Source organism: Chiloscyllium plagiosum, chromosome 13 (genome assembly GCF_004010195.1).
Source record: "Chiloscyllium plagiosum isolate BGI_BamShark_2017 chromosome 13, ASM401019v2, whole genome shotgun sequence".
Lineage (NCBI taxonomy): Eukaryota > Metazoa > Chordata > Chondrichthyes > Orectolobiformes > Hemiscylliidae > Chiloscyllium > Chiloscyllium plagiosum.
Window position 1 is genome coordinate 59,257,906 of NC_057722.1, and position 16,795 is coordinate 59,274,700.

The 16,795-nt window shown below is 40.0% G+C and overlaps 1 protein-coding gene across 1 annotated transcript in view; it reads right to left on the reverse strand.

The window, feature by feature from the left end:
* The window catches only part of LOC122556099 (coiled-coil domain-containing protein 50-like), a 55,531-nt gene extending 39,880 nt beyond the window's left edge, over positions 1 to 15,651 (reverse strand). The window contains exons 1-4 of the mRNA XM_043702560.1: positions 15,596 to 15,651; positions 10,545 to 10,607; positions 5,377 to 5,506; positions 4,072 to 4,162 (exon numbers count right to left, since the gene is read on the reverse strand). Coding sequence (XP_043558495.1) covers positions 4,072 to 4,162; positions 5,377 to 5,447 — 162 coding nt within the window. The 5' untranslated portion in view covers positions 5,448 to 5,506; positions 10,545 to 10,607; positions 15,596 to 15,651. The remainder of the gene's footprint in view (positions 1 to 4,071; positions 4,163 to 5,376; positions 5,507 to 10,544; positions 10,608 to 15,595) is intronic.
* Between the last annotated feature and the right edge of the window lie 1,144 nt (positions 15,652 to 16,795).

Here is a 16,795-nt window from a genome sequence, read left to right on the forward strand (position 1 = left end):
TATATCACTCATTGTTCACCATCCCTGGGTGAAAATTCTGAAACTCCCTTCCTTACAGCTGTGTGGGTGTGCTTGTGCTTCAAGAACTGTTCAAAAAGGCAGCTCACAACGTTTCCCAGGGCAACTGGAGAATAGATGCTAGCCGCCAGTCACATCCATATCCCCAAAATCAAATTTACTGCAGCTGAATAAACGTGAGGTCAAAGAAGAAAAATTCCAGTTCCTGGATACAAACTTCAAAATTAATTGGTAGGGCTATGGGAAAAGTAAAGTAAAGTTGAACTAATTGGACAGTGCGATTAAAGGAATCAGCACTTTTTGAACTTTGGGCATGTGTCCCGAGCAACCTCCTTCTGTGTTCTGAGATTTTTATGGCACTGATCATAAAATATTGAACTGTTCTTACGGATAGATGGCAGAGTTGATAGCAGTTTTGTGTGGTTTAGCTGGTAAATGTATTGTGCAATTACTGAGCAGTACAAAACTGGATGAGCTCTGGTTTATCCAAAAATGACAGTAGTACCACCATTGGCCACAGCTCCCAGAGTTTGTGGCAGGAAAACTAGAGAATGCTTCACTACTGCCAGTTACTAAGCAACAAATCTTGCTGAAGGTGCAAGTGGATATTGGACAAGAAACAGGACCAGGCTCTCTACAATTGAGGCTGACACCCGATGGGCAGGGTTTCAACGTAAACAGCCACTTGGATGAAGTACTGGAAAACTTAATATATAAAACTCAAAGTCACTTCACAATAAGGAACAGGAAATGACAAGAGTTGAATAAATACTTTACATCAGCCTTCAGTGTAGAAGGCATTCCAAAAATATTAGATAAACCAGGGGCAAAAAAGAGTGGGGGGAATAAATACAATAAGGATTACTAGGAAAACAACGGGGCCTAAATAACGACTACTCTCCTGGAAATGATGGGATGCGTCCTAGGGTATTAAAAATACCTACAGAGACAGTGGATGAACTAGAACTAAGTATCCTTTGTTTCTGCAAAAAGTCTCAGGGATTGGAAAACTGACAATGTAACACTTACTCAGAAAGGAAGGAAAACAAAAAACAGTTAACTGTAGGGCAGTTAGCATCTATTGGAGGAAAGTATTAGAATTTGCTTTTCAGGGGAGTGAGGAATGAAGCATTTTCACGATGGTAACCTGCAATTAGCGGAGTACCACAGCACACTGCTGAGTTCACAGTTTTTGATAATATAAATGAACGTCTTGGATGAAGGAAGCAAATGTACTATAGCTAAGTTGGCAAATAGCACAAAAGTAGCAAAGTGGTGAGAATGACACAAAGAATCTTTTAAGGCATACAGGCAGGTGAAGTGAGTCAGCAAAAGCTTGGAAGATGGAATATAACATGGAAAAATGGGCTACTTTGCACCATGGAAAGAAGGATAGAAGAACTAAATTTTATTTAAATGGAGGACAACGACTGCAAAAAACAGTGGCACAGAGGGATCTCGGGGTCCTCATTCAGAAATCATAAAATGCTAGCATACAAGTTCCGTGGATAGTAGAGAATGTAAATTAAATGTTGGATATCAAAATTGGAGGTGTGGTGGACAGCAAAGCAGGTTACCTCAGAGGAGAACGGGATCTGGATCAGATTAGCCTGAGAGCAGAGGGTGACAGATGGAGTTTAATTTAGATAAATGTGAGGTGCTGCATTTTCAAAAGGCAAAACAGAGCACAACTTATACACTTAATGGAAAGGTCCTGGGGAGTGTTGCTGAACAAAGTGACCTTGGAGTGCAATTTCACAGTTCCTTGAAAGTGGACTCACAGGTAGACGGTTTAGTGAGAAGCCGTTTGGTATGCTTTCTTTTATTGGTCAGTGCATTGAGTATAGGAGTTGGGAAATCATGTTGTGGCTGTACAGAACATTAGTTAGGCTACTTTTGGAAGACTGTGTGCAGTTCTGGTCTCCCTGCTGTAGGAAGGATGTTGTGAAACTTGAAAGGGTTCAGAAAAGATATACAAGGACGTTGCCAGGTTTGGAGGATTTGAGCTATAGATAGAGGCTGAATAGGCTGGGGGTTGTTTTCCCTGCAGCATCGGAAGCTGAGGGATGACCTTACAGAGGTTAATAAAATCATGAGGGGCATGATAGACAAATAGACAAGGTCTTTTCCTTGGGGTGGGGTAGTCCAAAACTAGAGGGCAAAGGTTTAAGGTGAGAGGGGAAAGATTTAAAAGGGACCTAAAGGGCAACTTTTTTTCACGCAGAGAGTAGTGTGTGTTTGGAATGAGCTGCCAGAGGAAGTGGTGGAGATCAGTACAATTACAAAATTTAAAAAACATTTGTATGGATATATGACTGGGAAGGGTTTAAAGAGATATGGGCCAAGTGCTGGCAAATCGAACTAGGTTTATCCAGGATATCTGTTGGCATGGAGGAGTTGGCCCGAAGAGTCTGTTTCTGTCCTGTATTTCGCTATGACTCTATGAATGGGATAGAAAAGTAGGGATGCCTTGCTAAAACTGTTCAGGGCACCAGTCAGACTACAGCTAGAAAACCGTGAACAGTTTTGATCCCTTTCCATATGGAGAGATAAACTGGCATTGGAGGCAGTAAGGATTAGATTGATTCCAGGTATGGCAGGATTTTCTTTACCAGGAGAGATTGAGCAAGCTGTACACATTTACTTATTGAAGTTTAGGAAAATGAGAGGTGTCCTTCTTGAAAGATGTAAGATTCTTCATGGGTTTGAAAGGGTGAATACAGAAAAGGTTGTTTCCCCTTGTGGAAGAGGACCAGCCAATATAATTTTGGTACAAGGTTTCACTTAGTTGGGCCAGAGAAGAGGAGGAATTTCTTTTTCAGGAGATAACGAATTTGTGGAATTTTTTATGACAGAAAGCTGTCGAGGTTAGGTTGTTAAGCATATTCAAGGCTGAGACAGAGTTTTAATTGTTAAGGAACTCAGGGACTATGTGGATAAGGCAGAAAAGTTGAGTTGAGGATCATCACACACCCGCAATCTCACTGAATGACAGAATAAACTCAATAGACTGAATGGACTTCTCCTATGTTTTACAGTATTATCAACAAATCAGGCCAATCTGCCTCACTGATTCATGCTAGCATCTGCCCTTCATCATGATCTTTTTTTTAAATATATCAGATCCTGAGGAGACTTGACAGGGTATATACAGTACTGAGAAGGTATTTCCCCTTGTGGGTGGATTGGCAATGGCCTAGAAATGGGGGACAGTTTAAAAACAAGGTTTTGCCCATTTATGACAGAAATAAGAATTTTTTCTCTCAAAAAGTCATTTGTTTGTGAAATTCTCTCCCCACAGAGCAGTGGAGGCTGGGTCATTGAATATACTCAAGGCTTTTTGATCTATTAGGGGGAACAGTCAGGAAAGGAGGTGAGGTCACAAACAGATTTTATGGATTGCAGTGGCAGACCAGAGGAACCAAATCATTTATTCCTGTCTCTAATTCTGGTGTTGTGATCCTAAACATGCTTACTCCACAGGCTTTGGGATCAGTCCGCTGGCACCTTCAAGAGACGGGTGAAGAGTAGAGATGGAAAACTAATTACAGTGAGTGAAAGAGCCAAGCTGAAGGATAGTCTGACAGAGTGCTACATTGTGGTCAGGTGCACAAGCCAATTACTTAAAGTGCAGTCTTTAAACCTGGCAATATCAGCACACTGAAGTAATTACAGCATGCAATATAAAGGATGGACATGGTTGACATATAAACAGCAAACTATGATGTGGATTAGATCCATGAATCATCTCAACAACTCTGCTCTTCAAAATTTTTCCAATATTTACAATCACACACTAAAATCAATTATGTGCTGGCATTTCAATCTGCAAATACAAACTGCAATAACATTTAATCATATGAGAAGCGAAAAGAGCATTATGCTTTGCAGACTTTCGCTGGAAGACTTCACTTAGTGTGCAGCTTCCTGTTGGTTTTCAGACACTTTCATTCCACTCGTTCTACTGTATTATAATTCAGCTTCCATCTCATAACACTGGTCAGGTAGAACTCTGGAGCATGGAAAAATTACTGTCACCCCACAGACTCCTACCTCATCTTTCTCCTCCTGGCGTCGCTTTTTCTCACTTTCCAGTGTCAGTTCATCCTGAATCACTTGAGCCATCTGATTGTCCCAACGCTCCCTGCAATTAAAAGCATGAGTCAGCTGAGCATGAAACATTGAATAAAAACTCAGTACACAATGACATAATAATAGTCCAGAAAAAATACTACCAGAGTAGAAGAATGCCAGAACAATTTGGGAATATTATTGAAGATTTGAACTTTTCAGAAGGTCTCTTCTCCCCACACAGGGAATCCAATGAAACACGATTGAAAAAGGTTGCTTGATATGCAACAAGGTTGATGCAACAGTCCTTCTCCTATCTCCTTAACTCTCAATGCCCCTTGGTAGAAAGCCTGCATCACCTTCCAGCCCTTCATTTACAAATTTACATAATTACAACTGGTCGTCCTGTGCACTTGCCAGATATGTCTAAAATAAAATTACACTTATGTTAGTTTTGCACTGAACAAGATACCAACAGAGAGGAATGGAAAAGCTAATTAGACCCAACAACCAACATTCCTTGCCCAACTCTACTTACACAAATAGTTTCTATATCCTTACCTGATCATTTTTTTCTACGACTTGATCACCAACATCACTGCCAATGAGGCAGAGAGTACTCACTTGACCCATGGGGTGCAAACTTTTCACTTTCTTGAAGCCAAGCATGAAAGTATAATAGATGCCAGCCTTCCAGACTGAACACATTCCAGGAACAAATATTGAAACAAAATTCCTGTGACTGTGGCTATTACTTCAGATTGGAGCTGATCCCCCCAAACAGTAAATATTACCTTTACTTTTAAACCCAATCCAGGGTAATTAATTATTTTTCAAAAATCTTTCTCTTTCTTCCTACATCAACACTGTCTGTACAAAATACCCAAAAACCTGAGCTCAAAGAAATTCCTCTTCCTCCATAAAGTGCACTAACCAGCGTACGAGTACAGTTCCCCTGCACCAGTTGGGTTTCTGCAACTATTCTGAATAAGAATGCAAATATTGACATGATTACTCTTCACCACTCAATGTTTCGGCAAGTTCCTTAATTCACAATGGGGAGTAGAGAATCCGGGGCAGATACACAGAGGAGAGAAAGAGAAGGATGGTTAAGAAAGCAGGAGGGAACTAACCTTGTCACTAATTGCCCTTCTGACAGTCTACAGACGTTCAAAATCAAAACATAGATCCCCTAGCCCATTTATTGATTCATCTCATTCTCACTTCTCCAATCCTGCCTTTACCATTTAGACAGATTTTGTAAAATAAGTAAATTCCATTGCTTACATCTCTCGCTGCTGTTTCTGAAGATGGATCTGGGCTTTCTTATTCTCCTCCTCTTGCAGCTTTTTAGCCATTTGCAGGTCATTCTGTACCAAGCGGTTTCTTTGTACATTGGAAGCCAAATGATGCTCAACTAGAAGAATATGGTAGAAAACTTGTTAAATGTGCATTGAGCACCAATATAACTTGCATAGATCCAATGCAATGTTCGTGGGGACACTGCGCCAGGACTGCCTGCACCACAGGTGGAGCAGATCAACAGGGGTGCCACAGCATCAAGTAGCCAGACTGTAAGGGGGACACCAGAGTTTAGATCAGAGTGGTGCTGGAAAAACACAGGTCAGGCAGCATCCGAGAAGCAGGAAAATCGATGTTTCGGGCAAAAGCCCTTCCTCAAGGGGACACTATACCATCAGCAATCTAGCTCTAAGGGAGTGCCAGAATTGAGAGTGTGTCAGCATCACAGTGAAGGATGGGCAATATATGCTGGCCTCGCCAGCAACTCCCTCATCCTGTGAATGATTAAGAAGAAAAAAAGAAACAATGGTCTGAATTTATCCTCACTGCTCAATATACAAATCTCCTTTTCAGTAATTTCCTTTCAACATCAAAGAGACTAGATTTCTACATAGCTATTGGGTGCAACAGGAACACATATTACTAGACTTGGAATCCAGAGATCTGGACTAAAAATTCTGAGATTGAAACTTCACATCCCATTTCGATAAATGAGAAATTCAGTTCAATTAAAGAATATCTAAAAATAAAGACCATTGTCAGTAGAAGTTACAATGATGCCACTGGATTATTGTCAAAACTCAACTTGTTCACTGATGTTCTTTCGAAAAAGGCACCTGAAATCTTTACTTAGCCAGGCCTCTATGTGACTCCAGGCCCAGACTGAGATGTTACTCTTAACTTGCAACTGATTGTGTCACTTCAGTGGCATCAGTTATTCACAACTCCCATGCTATTTTCTCATGATAGACAGCAAATGCCAGAAGTATCAGTGATTAATTCTAATTCTTTGCTCTGTCACTAGGACTTACTCTTTCCTCTGTATCACTTCCACGATTTAAATACAGGACGTTTAGCTATAATTAGGCAACAAAAGATGTTTATGCATTCATTAGCCACAAACATATAAAAGTTTAAGCATAAATTCAGGAAACAGGGTACGAAGCCACATGATGATCAAAGCTCAGCTCAAGAGAGAGATTAGATACAGAATTGATTAATGTAAGACTTAACTTTCATTACCAGAGTGATTTTAAAAAGTTGTTGTTCTCTGCTCTTAAATAACTTTGTTGCAATGAGACTCAAATTTCATATTGGCTACAAGTCAAAAATAGCAGAGAGGAGGTAATTAAAGGCACAGAGGTGCTTTCAAAAGAGGGTGATAAAGGAGGGAAGATCAAAGTAAACAGATGGATAATTAGAAGTTTATTCCTTTTACACAGAACAGGGGCAGAAGATCACAATAAGCAAAACTTCTTACATGAAAATAATTACCATTGGTAAATAAAAATATATGGAATTAGGGAAGGAAATACAAAGTTCACAAGGTCAAGCTCAACATTAGATCATGCATAACTCCAGATACTTGTCCCTCAGTCACTAGTCCCAACCTTTAGGATTTAACTGTTTTTCCAGGTGGTAAACTTTAAACTAGGTGCTTCCAAGCTTTGTTCCTTATTTTGTCCTCTCTCCACATGTGCCTTCAGTTGTAAAAGCCTCACTTTGTGAAATAATTCCCAGCACAAAATTCACTGCACTTTTCTGCCAAGATAATTAAAGTATAACCCCCCATGGGTGTTTAATATTTATTAATCCTTTTCCAATGCACACTGCTTGTTGTAAACACCAGGATCCAGAGGGCAGCGCAATCAAAGCAACTTCTCAGGAAAGTGGTTTCATTGTTCTTCTGTAATATTAAAGCTGTCCACAGGTTACTGCAAATCCAACTATAAAATACTACATTATTTCAATTCATTGCAAACTCACTGATCTGATTAATTCTTTATAAAATTCTCCAGCTTCAACCGTGAATACTCCAGTGAAACAGAGGAATTTTCTCTACGTTCCTAACCCTTGGGAATGCCCAGGAGCAGCAATATTCCCTCTCTTCCTTACTCTAATTCATTCTTCCAGATTATTCCTCCCTCTTATGTTAATTAATGTTAGCCCTGAGGATTGGAACATTGATCATGAGGTATGAAACATTGTCAAACACGCCCAGAGCAAGGGTCAGTACCGGTAAAGCTTCCTCTACACTGTCCCATCAAACACTCTTAGGACAGGTACAACACATGGTTTGGGAGAGAGTAAAGCTCTTTCTAGCCCTGAAATGTTACTGAATCTCAATCTAAGATGATGAATACAAGTAATTTTGCCAGTTTTCACAAAACCAATCTACCCCTACTATATTACATTTATGTCTGAGTTCTGAGATTCACTTGTCAGAGGAACAGACTAAAACTGCTGTTTGTGGTTTAGGGTGCATGTTTGTATTGTGTATCGATGTAAATAAATGCTCATTAAGTGTGAAACTTTGCTCCTGTTATTACCTTCATGCCCTGACTTTCAGGTTGATACTGTTCACCTCACAGACAAACGGTCAGTGCTGTTGGAGGGGAAATTGTGTTCCGTTTTCAGTGAAATTCAACTCTGAAACTTCATGTCAGGGCAAGGCCAAAAATAGAAGATCTAAATCTGGATGATTTACCTATTGCATCAACCAAGCTGTGCAGAAGTAATTGTAAATCAGCACTCTGCAACTTCTAACATGGCCCTAGAAAGAGCTAACCTTTCTTGCAGTAAGGCATTGTTTAAAGTGCACTGTTCCACATTCTGGCAACTGGGCCGTAACTCTTCAGGTTATTAACGAGGCAAAAGACAAGCCCACACTTTTGTTTTCCCCTTGGTTTTTCCAGTATTGAAGTTTCAAGAGCCTCAGATACAACTTTGTATATTATTTTCTTAAACAGCGAAGACGTTGTTTCTTTCTGGGTCAGCATTCTAACCTGTTGGTGCCTACAACACTTTCATCTGATTAAGACCTGCATGCGCAGCATTCAAGCAGCTGTAGGAATGGAGCTTTCTGAATCAGAAATAAAACTACTTGCCCATTGTGCAATTTTGATATTTTCTGAATCAGCCACCTCCATTCCTAAGCTGAGTTAAGTATGTTGTACTACAGGCAGAGCTAAGGCAGCTGCTTCTGATTTTTAATGGTTTGTAATGTCTGAGATATAAAGCATTGAATTGCTGCAACTTTAATTCAGAACACAGCAGAAACATAAAACAGTATCTTTCAGAGTCTCACTGGGCAAATTGCTCGTGCTGTGAGGTACTGTATTGACCAGAAGAAGCAACCTTCAACTTAACCAACTCAACCATAGATTCGGTTCAGATGAAGAATCATCAACTTTAAATGTTAACTCTGTTCCTAACCACAAATGCTGCCTGACCTGTCAAGTATTCCCAAAACTTTTTTCCTTTGATTTTACATGGAGGTATTAGAACGGTATCTACCAGGATTGAGCTCAGTAGAGGACAGGCAAAATGGTTCCTTCACCAGTCTGTCATCCAGGCAGGAAACTGTTTTCACATAATGGATGATAACCTGATTTGTTGCAACGTCACCACATGGTTAAAGAGTCTGTTGAGACTACTTCAGAATTACGAAAAGCACATCATCAACGAGTTGCTGAAGTTTACTAAAATCCTGAGAAAATTATCTGCTATGAGCCAATGTTTTCAGCAGTGAGGGCAGAGATGGGAAGAAAATAAAGAGGTTGTTTTAGTAAAAAAGTAGATACTGGCTACAAAATGTAGTTCATCAAGATTAGAACAAACCGCTGACACTAACAATCTTAAAGATCTTAATAAATGCTGCAAAATGTTTCTCTTAAAAATTGCTGGGTGCCTCATTTCTACAGCAGCTGAAATGTCAAGGTATAAATTGCCCTGTTCCTCATATCTTTCGAGCAATATTCTGCATAGTTCCTCTATGCAGCAACAAAATCTGTGTTTTCTTGTTTGGTCATGGGATCTGGGCATCACTGGCTTGGTCTGAACTCAATTACCCAGAGGGCAGATAAGGGCGACCCACATTGTTATGGGTCTAGAGTCACAAAGGCCAGACCAGACAAGGATAAGGATAGGTCTTTCCACAAGGACATCAGTAAACCAGATAAGTTTTAACAACACTCCTGATGAAGGCCTTCTGTCCGAAGTGTCAATTCTCCTGCTCCTCGGATGCTGCCTGACCTGCCGTGCTTTTCCAGCACCACACACTTGAGTTTTAACAACAATTGGCAGTGGTGACATGGTCACTATTGGGCTTGATGTTTATCAAATCCAAATTTCATCATAGTCATGATGAAATAGTCATGATTCTAACCCACTTCCCAAGAACATTAGCCTGGGATTCTAGATTAGATATGCGTACCTCTAAGTTATTCACATAATCACCATTTAGTTTTCACCTTGAGGATTTTAACTTTCTAAAGTGTTGAAAAAGTTCAAAACTTTATTTCATGAACTGTTTATGATGGTGGGTCAGTTGTCAATACAATATCTGAAATGGTAATATTTTTGTTAACCAAAGATATTGCAGGATATGGGACAAAGGCATGTCCAATTGATTTGGGTCATACATCAGTCGTGACTTCACTGAATGATCAAACATTGGGAGACTACATGGTCCTCTCCTGTCTTAGCTAATTGAGATTACATATCAGGCTGCTAGATGGTCCAAGAGCTCCTATTTACAAGGAGCAGTAACTCCTGCTCATCATTCAGCATCTGTTGCTGGAATTCAAAGAATGGGAAGCAGTACAAGCTTAACTGGTATCATTTATAAACAAAGGCTCTTGTAGTGTAATAATAATGTCCCTATCTCTGAGCCAGGAGGTTTGGGTTAAGTCCCACTGCTCCAGAGGTGTGTTATACCATCCTGAACATTCATAAACCTATACTGTTTGAGAATGGGTGATCTCATTCCACTTAGAGATGTTATTGAACTAGTTCAGTTTTTACAACAATTCAACAGCTACATGATCACCTCCACTGATACCAGCTATTTATTTACAGATGTATTTTTGATTGAAGTGATTCATCCTTCTAAGCCTACACTGTGATGTGTGAAGTGCTTTAATGGTACTCACTTTCCTGCTCCTGCAGGTTGTGGGCCAGACTATGATCTTCCCGAACCGCAAACTCCCGGCACACTGAAAAAGAAAACATGGATTTAATGTTTGGTCCTTGCTGAAAGTTTAATACAACATCAGTGATCAAACATTTTTAATAGCACTTCTCACAGAGCAATAAAGATTCACCAAACTGATTCCTAGGTGAGGTTGCCCTATGAACAGACACAGAATTTAGCACAACCGAAGCTGAGCTCACGAGAACAGATTCAGAAAAACCCTGACAAAATAAATGCTGATTGGCTGGCTGTTTCTCCAGTTAAGAGAATCTTGAACTTAGTGGGGAAGGTTTTTGACAGGAGTCAATAATAATATAAGAAAGAGGAGCAGGAGTAGGACACGCCCCCTTCAATCCTGCCCCATCATTCTGTCAGATCATAGAAACATATGAACTGGAGCAGAAAGTAGGGTAATTCAACCTCTTAAGCTTGCTCAACTATCATGGCTGATGGGACAGGCTCCACCTGAATCAGGCTAGGACCAGAGACTTGGAAAATCACATAACTGTGGATGTAGTCAGGGCTTCCAAATATATCTCTGACTGGTCTTTAGTTTCTTAATCATCAAAATATTTTTCCTGTCTACGTTTAATGGTTGACCGGCCCCAGGCTTCGATTCCTTTTTCATTCCAGCTCCTGATAATCCTCAACTTTTCAATATTTCAAATATTTACCTACCTTCCCATTTAAATAATTTCAGTGATCATGCCTCCACAACTCCTTGGGAGAACATAATTCTATACATTAACTGTTTTTTGAGAAACTAAAATTTGACGAAATGTCTTCTTTTGGAATACTGCATGCAATTCTTATTTCCTTCCTATTGGAAGAATGTTGTGAAACTTGAAAGCGCTCAGAAAAGATTTACAAAAATGTTGCCAAGGTTGGAGGATTTGAGCCATAGGGATAGATTGAATAGGCTAGGGTTGTTTTCCCTGGAGTGTCAGAGGCTGAGGGGTGATCTTATAGAGGTTTACAAAATCCTGAGGGGCATGGATAGGATAAATAGACAAGTGGGGTGGAGGAATCCAGAACTAGAGGGCATAGGTTTAATATGAAAGGGGAAAGATATAAAAGAGACCTAAATGGCAACTTTTTCACACATAGGGTGGAATGTGTATGGAATGGGCTGCTAGAGGAAGTGGTGGAGGCTGTACAATTGCAACATTTAAAAGGCACCTGGATGGGTATATGAATAGGAAGGGTTTGGAAGGATATAGGCCGGGTGCTGGCAGGGGGGGACAAGATTGGGTTGGGATATCTGGTGGGCATGGATGAGTTGGACCGAAGAGTCTGTTTCCGTGCTGTATGTCTCTATGACTCTATGTTAAGACCAAGATGAGGAGAACTTTCTTTACCAGAGGGTCATGAATCTCTGGAATTTTTTATCCCTGAAGTTTATGGATGATGATTAATCATCTTATAACACAACAGACAGAACACTGGTACGTAAGGGAATCAACGGATTGAAAGAGAAGGCGATAGAGTGAAGTTGGGTAGATGATCAAAATGAAGGGCCTTACAGACTACATTTATTTATTATTATTATTCTGGACACACTGTCAGATGGTAACCCTTGTATATAAACAGCATGTATATGCAGAACACAACACTGACAGTATACATGCTACAAACTCCATACCCAATGCTTCATGAAGGGGTACTGCAAAAGCATTTGCATGCAAGAGGTATTTGGTAAATTTGAACGTGAAGTGGACAAATCACACCAAACCTCATAAACCTCTAGGCATTAGTGAAGTTTTCACGCTGTTGTGGAATTTGAAACGAAAACAGAAGTAGAAACTTATTTTCCCCTTCTTTGTAAAACATGCAGAAGTCTTAGGGAAAGACAAGGAAAAACCCTTCATACATATTTATTGGGAAAACCCATGCCATCACCATGCAAACATACACAATCAGCTGACTGACAAAATCAAACCCATCTGGAATCTCCCTGGGAGTGAAGACCTTACCAAAACACCTTGCATTCTTGCTAAATTACTCTCAACTTTTTTGTGTCTGAAGGCTAGACTTTACTTTATTAATTCTTTTCCCAACTAAACAACGCTTTACATGCCTTGATGGATGAGTTGAAATAAGCTTACATGAATACAGAGGAAAAAAGTCTGTTAAAATTTTGCCAGAAACTAACGGTTAGGCAAATTCGATTCTGTTTTCGATATAAAGGCAACTATTCCATTTAGATAAATTGTATTTCAGTAAAGGATGTCACTGAACAACTGATAACATTTCCAACTTTGATACAGTATCAGAGTACTGCACAGTTGGAGAAAGTGAAGCTCCTTCTATGCTGAACCAATGATCAGAAAATGGGTCTCAGCAAGTTCTCATACTGCACCAGCCTCAAAACAACAAAATAGGTGATAGCCATTCTGGTTCATTTGTGAGGACATTGCCTTGAGCAATCAGAATCAGCCTGCCTTGTTTCAAGTTTAAAAAATATCTGACAATTAAATGTTAATGATTAACATCTTACCCCATTGAACAGTGAAAGCAGTTGCTGTGTGTTCTTATGCCAGTAAATAATCCTGTTTGTAGAAACAGGTATAATGTTTATAGGGCTGTTGTGGCACAGAGATAGCTTTCCTACATCTGGACCAGGCAGTTCAGGTTGAAGTCACATCTGTTCTTCAGTGTGTAGTAATATCTCTGAACAAGCTGATTAAAAAATATCCGAGCTGTTTGCATGTGGGACAAAGTCAAGAGAAATATCATGCAATTATGCATGATATTTCCATGATGGTTTCCATGATGGAAGCATGCAAGGTTAACACTTCAGGTACAGATTCTATGATCTAATGAATGGTTTATACCCAAAACATCAGTCTATCTTTTTTCTATTCCGATGCTGATCAACATTCCCTTTAAGCACCCTCCTATTTCCATGCTACAGCTGTGATAGAGGCAGCTTCAAATCACAACACAGGACTGTACACATATCTCAGTATCTTCCCTATCTTTATCTTTGTTTCATTCTGAATAGATGCAGTGGACAATCCAACTTAAGTGGACTATTTAGAAACAAAGATTTATGGCACAGGAGGAGGCCATTTGGACAAGAGATTGAAATGGCTGTCAGGCAAGTATTCAACTACAGCTTAATCTGGAAGACAATGCTGCAAACTGTAACAATATGCAATGTTTCCAACTAGAGGTTGAGGTTTATATCCTCAAATAAACAGTTATTTAGCTCATTCTTAAGTAACAAATACCAAAAGGAGATTTAACACAGATATTAGACTTGCAGAGTGTACATAGATCAAACAGCACTCCAGTGAATGCATTATAGGATCAACAGCTAAAGTTGATTCACAATGCCATCTTCATACGTTACATGGCACAGCCACTGTGTAAAATGGGGTGGAATTCAAACAGACCTAGCAACTTAAAACTGGTAATCCATAAGTGCCATGGACCATCAGCAGAACTATCCTAAACCACATAATATAACCTCATAGCTTCGCATATCTCTGACATAACAAGGCTGGGAGGTCAATCCAATTCACTGAAGATTACAAAAGGGAACAGAGACACAGAATTTTGCAATTTGCAAAGTGCTCCATCAACCCATTTTGTCCATGCAGGTCACCCAGCACCTATCTACTCAGTCCCATTTTCCAGTTCTTGGTCATCATCTTATATTTTATGATATTTCAAGTGTTAATCTAAATAATTCTTAAATGGTGCAATGGTTCCCACTTCTTCTGCCCCGTCAGGCAGCAAGTGCCAGAAATCCACCAACATCTGAGTGAAAGAAACTGTTCCTTAAATTCCCTCTAAAGCTCTGCCCTTTAGCTTAAACTACACCTCCTGGTTATTGATTTTGCTCCTTAGGAGAAACATTTCTTCCTATCTACCCCAACTATTCCCCTCAAATTTGTATACCTCAAATCAGGTCCTCTCTTGGCCGTCTCTGCTCTGAGCAAAACAGGCTATCTAACCTCTCTTCATAGCTGAAACGCCTCAGTTCATGTAACATCCTGGTGAATCTCATCTGCATTCTTTAAAGTGCGACCACGTCATTCCAATAGTATGGTGACCAGAACAACACACAGTACACCAAGCTGTGTCCTAAACAGCCTCTTGTATAAATCTGTCATAATCTCCTCACTTGCATAGAGTACCTTGGCTATTAAGAGCAAATACCTCATATGTCTTCTTCACCACCTTATCCACGTACCCTGTTGGCCTCCAAGGATTGCATACCCAGGTCTCTGATTTTCTGTATGCCCAAGGGTCTTACAAATCAATGTGTACTCCCTTGTCTTGTCAGTACTCACAAAATGAATGACCTCCCACTTTTCAGGATTAAATTCCAATTGCCATCATTGTGCCCATGTAGTAACGTTTATATTGTCATGTAGTCTAAGGCTGTTCTCACTATTTACCATACCATTAATTCTTATGTCATCTATAAACTTACTGATGAAATCTCCTACTTTTATGTCTATAAATTAATATTCACTACAAATAGCAAGGGGCCCAGCACTGAGTGCTGTAGTGTGACACAGATTTCCAGTCACAATACTACCCTCAATCACACATCTAGTCACCTTTCAAAAAACTCGATCAAACCTGTCAGACATCATCTCCCCTTGAAAGATCCATGCTGGCTATCCTTGAATAATCCATGCCTGTCCAAGTGAAGAATAATTCTGTCTCTCAGAATTTTTTTCCAATTGTTACCTGACCACTGATAATAAGGAGTCTAGCAGCAGCAGATGATCTGTCTAAAAAATGAGTTGTCAACCTGGTGAAGCCACCACACAGGACTAACTGTGTGCCAAATTGCCTAAGCAACAAGTCACAGACAGGGCTAAGTGATTCCACAACTTAAGTTTTGCAGTGCTGGCAAATCCAATTGATGGTTGTAGACAATTAAACAATGGCCTTAACAGGAATTGTAAGCTCCACAAATATGCTCACTGTTTACAAATGAGAAGCTCAGCACATCAATGCAAAAGATAAGGCTGAAGTATTTATAACTACCTTCAGCCAGAGGCACCAAATAGATGATCCATCATGGCCTCCATCTGAGGTCCCAAGTATCACAGATGCTAGTGTTCAATCAATTCAATTCACCACTGGTGGATATCACGAAAAGAAGAAGGAAACAGGTTATTGCAAAGGTTCCAGAACCCAACTAGACTTCAGCAATAAGATAGGAGATGTGAACTCCAGAAGTTTGTCCTAAGCCAAGCTGATCCAGCACCGTACAGCTACAACAACGGCATCTACTCAACAATGTGGAAAACTGGTCAGGTAAGTTCTGCGCATAAAAAACAGGTCAAATCTAACTGCCCTAACAGTCTCCCCTCAATCACTGGCAAAGTGAAAGAATGGGTGATCGACAAGGCATCAAGAAACACTTGCATAGCAACATCCTGCTTACTGATGCTTAGGTTAGGTTCCGCTAGGGCCACTCAACTCCTACCCTTATTACAGCCTTCATCCAATCATGAAAAAAGGGCTGAACATGAGGTGAGGTGAGAGTGCCTCCATTTGACATCAAGAGTATTTGATTAGGTGCAGCACTACAGAGTTATCATAGAGCCAAAGCAAAACTGGATTTAATAGGAATCAAAGGTAAAGCACCCCACTGGTTGGAGTCATATAACACAAAGGAAGATGGTTTATTGACATAGGCATCACGTGAGTCACCAGGAACACATTATTTGTTGCTTCATAAATGACTTCCCTCCACCATAAGGGCAAAAGTGGGAATGTTGTTGATGATTGCATGATGCTCAGCACCATTTATAACACTTCAGATACTGAGGAAGCATGTCCCATAGGCAGCAAAACATGGACAACATCAAGGCTTCCGCCAATAGGTGCCAAGTAACAAACACTCTAAATGACTTTTGTGTAATGACCATCCCAAACATGAGAGAATCTAGCCATCGCTCCTTGATATTCCACAATTTTGCTATTTATGAATCCCCCACTATCAACATTCATGCGGTTACCAATTTTATGATCACTGCGGCTACAAAAGCAGGTCAAAGGCTAGGAATTCTGCAATGAATAACTCACACAGTGTAACTAAAGAATGCTTTAAGATATTTTCTAATCAATTTGATCAGAGATGCTATGACACACCTCTGAAGCAAATGAGAACTTGAACTCTAACTTCCTGGCCCAGATGTAGGGGCACTACCACAGCATAAGAGTTCGAGGTAGAGGCAC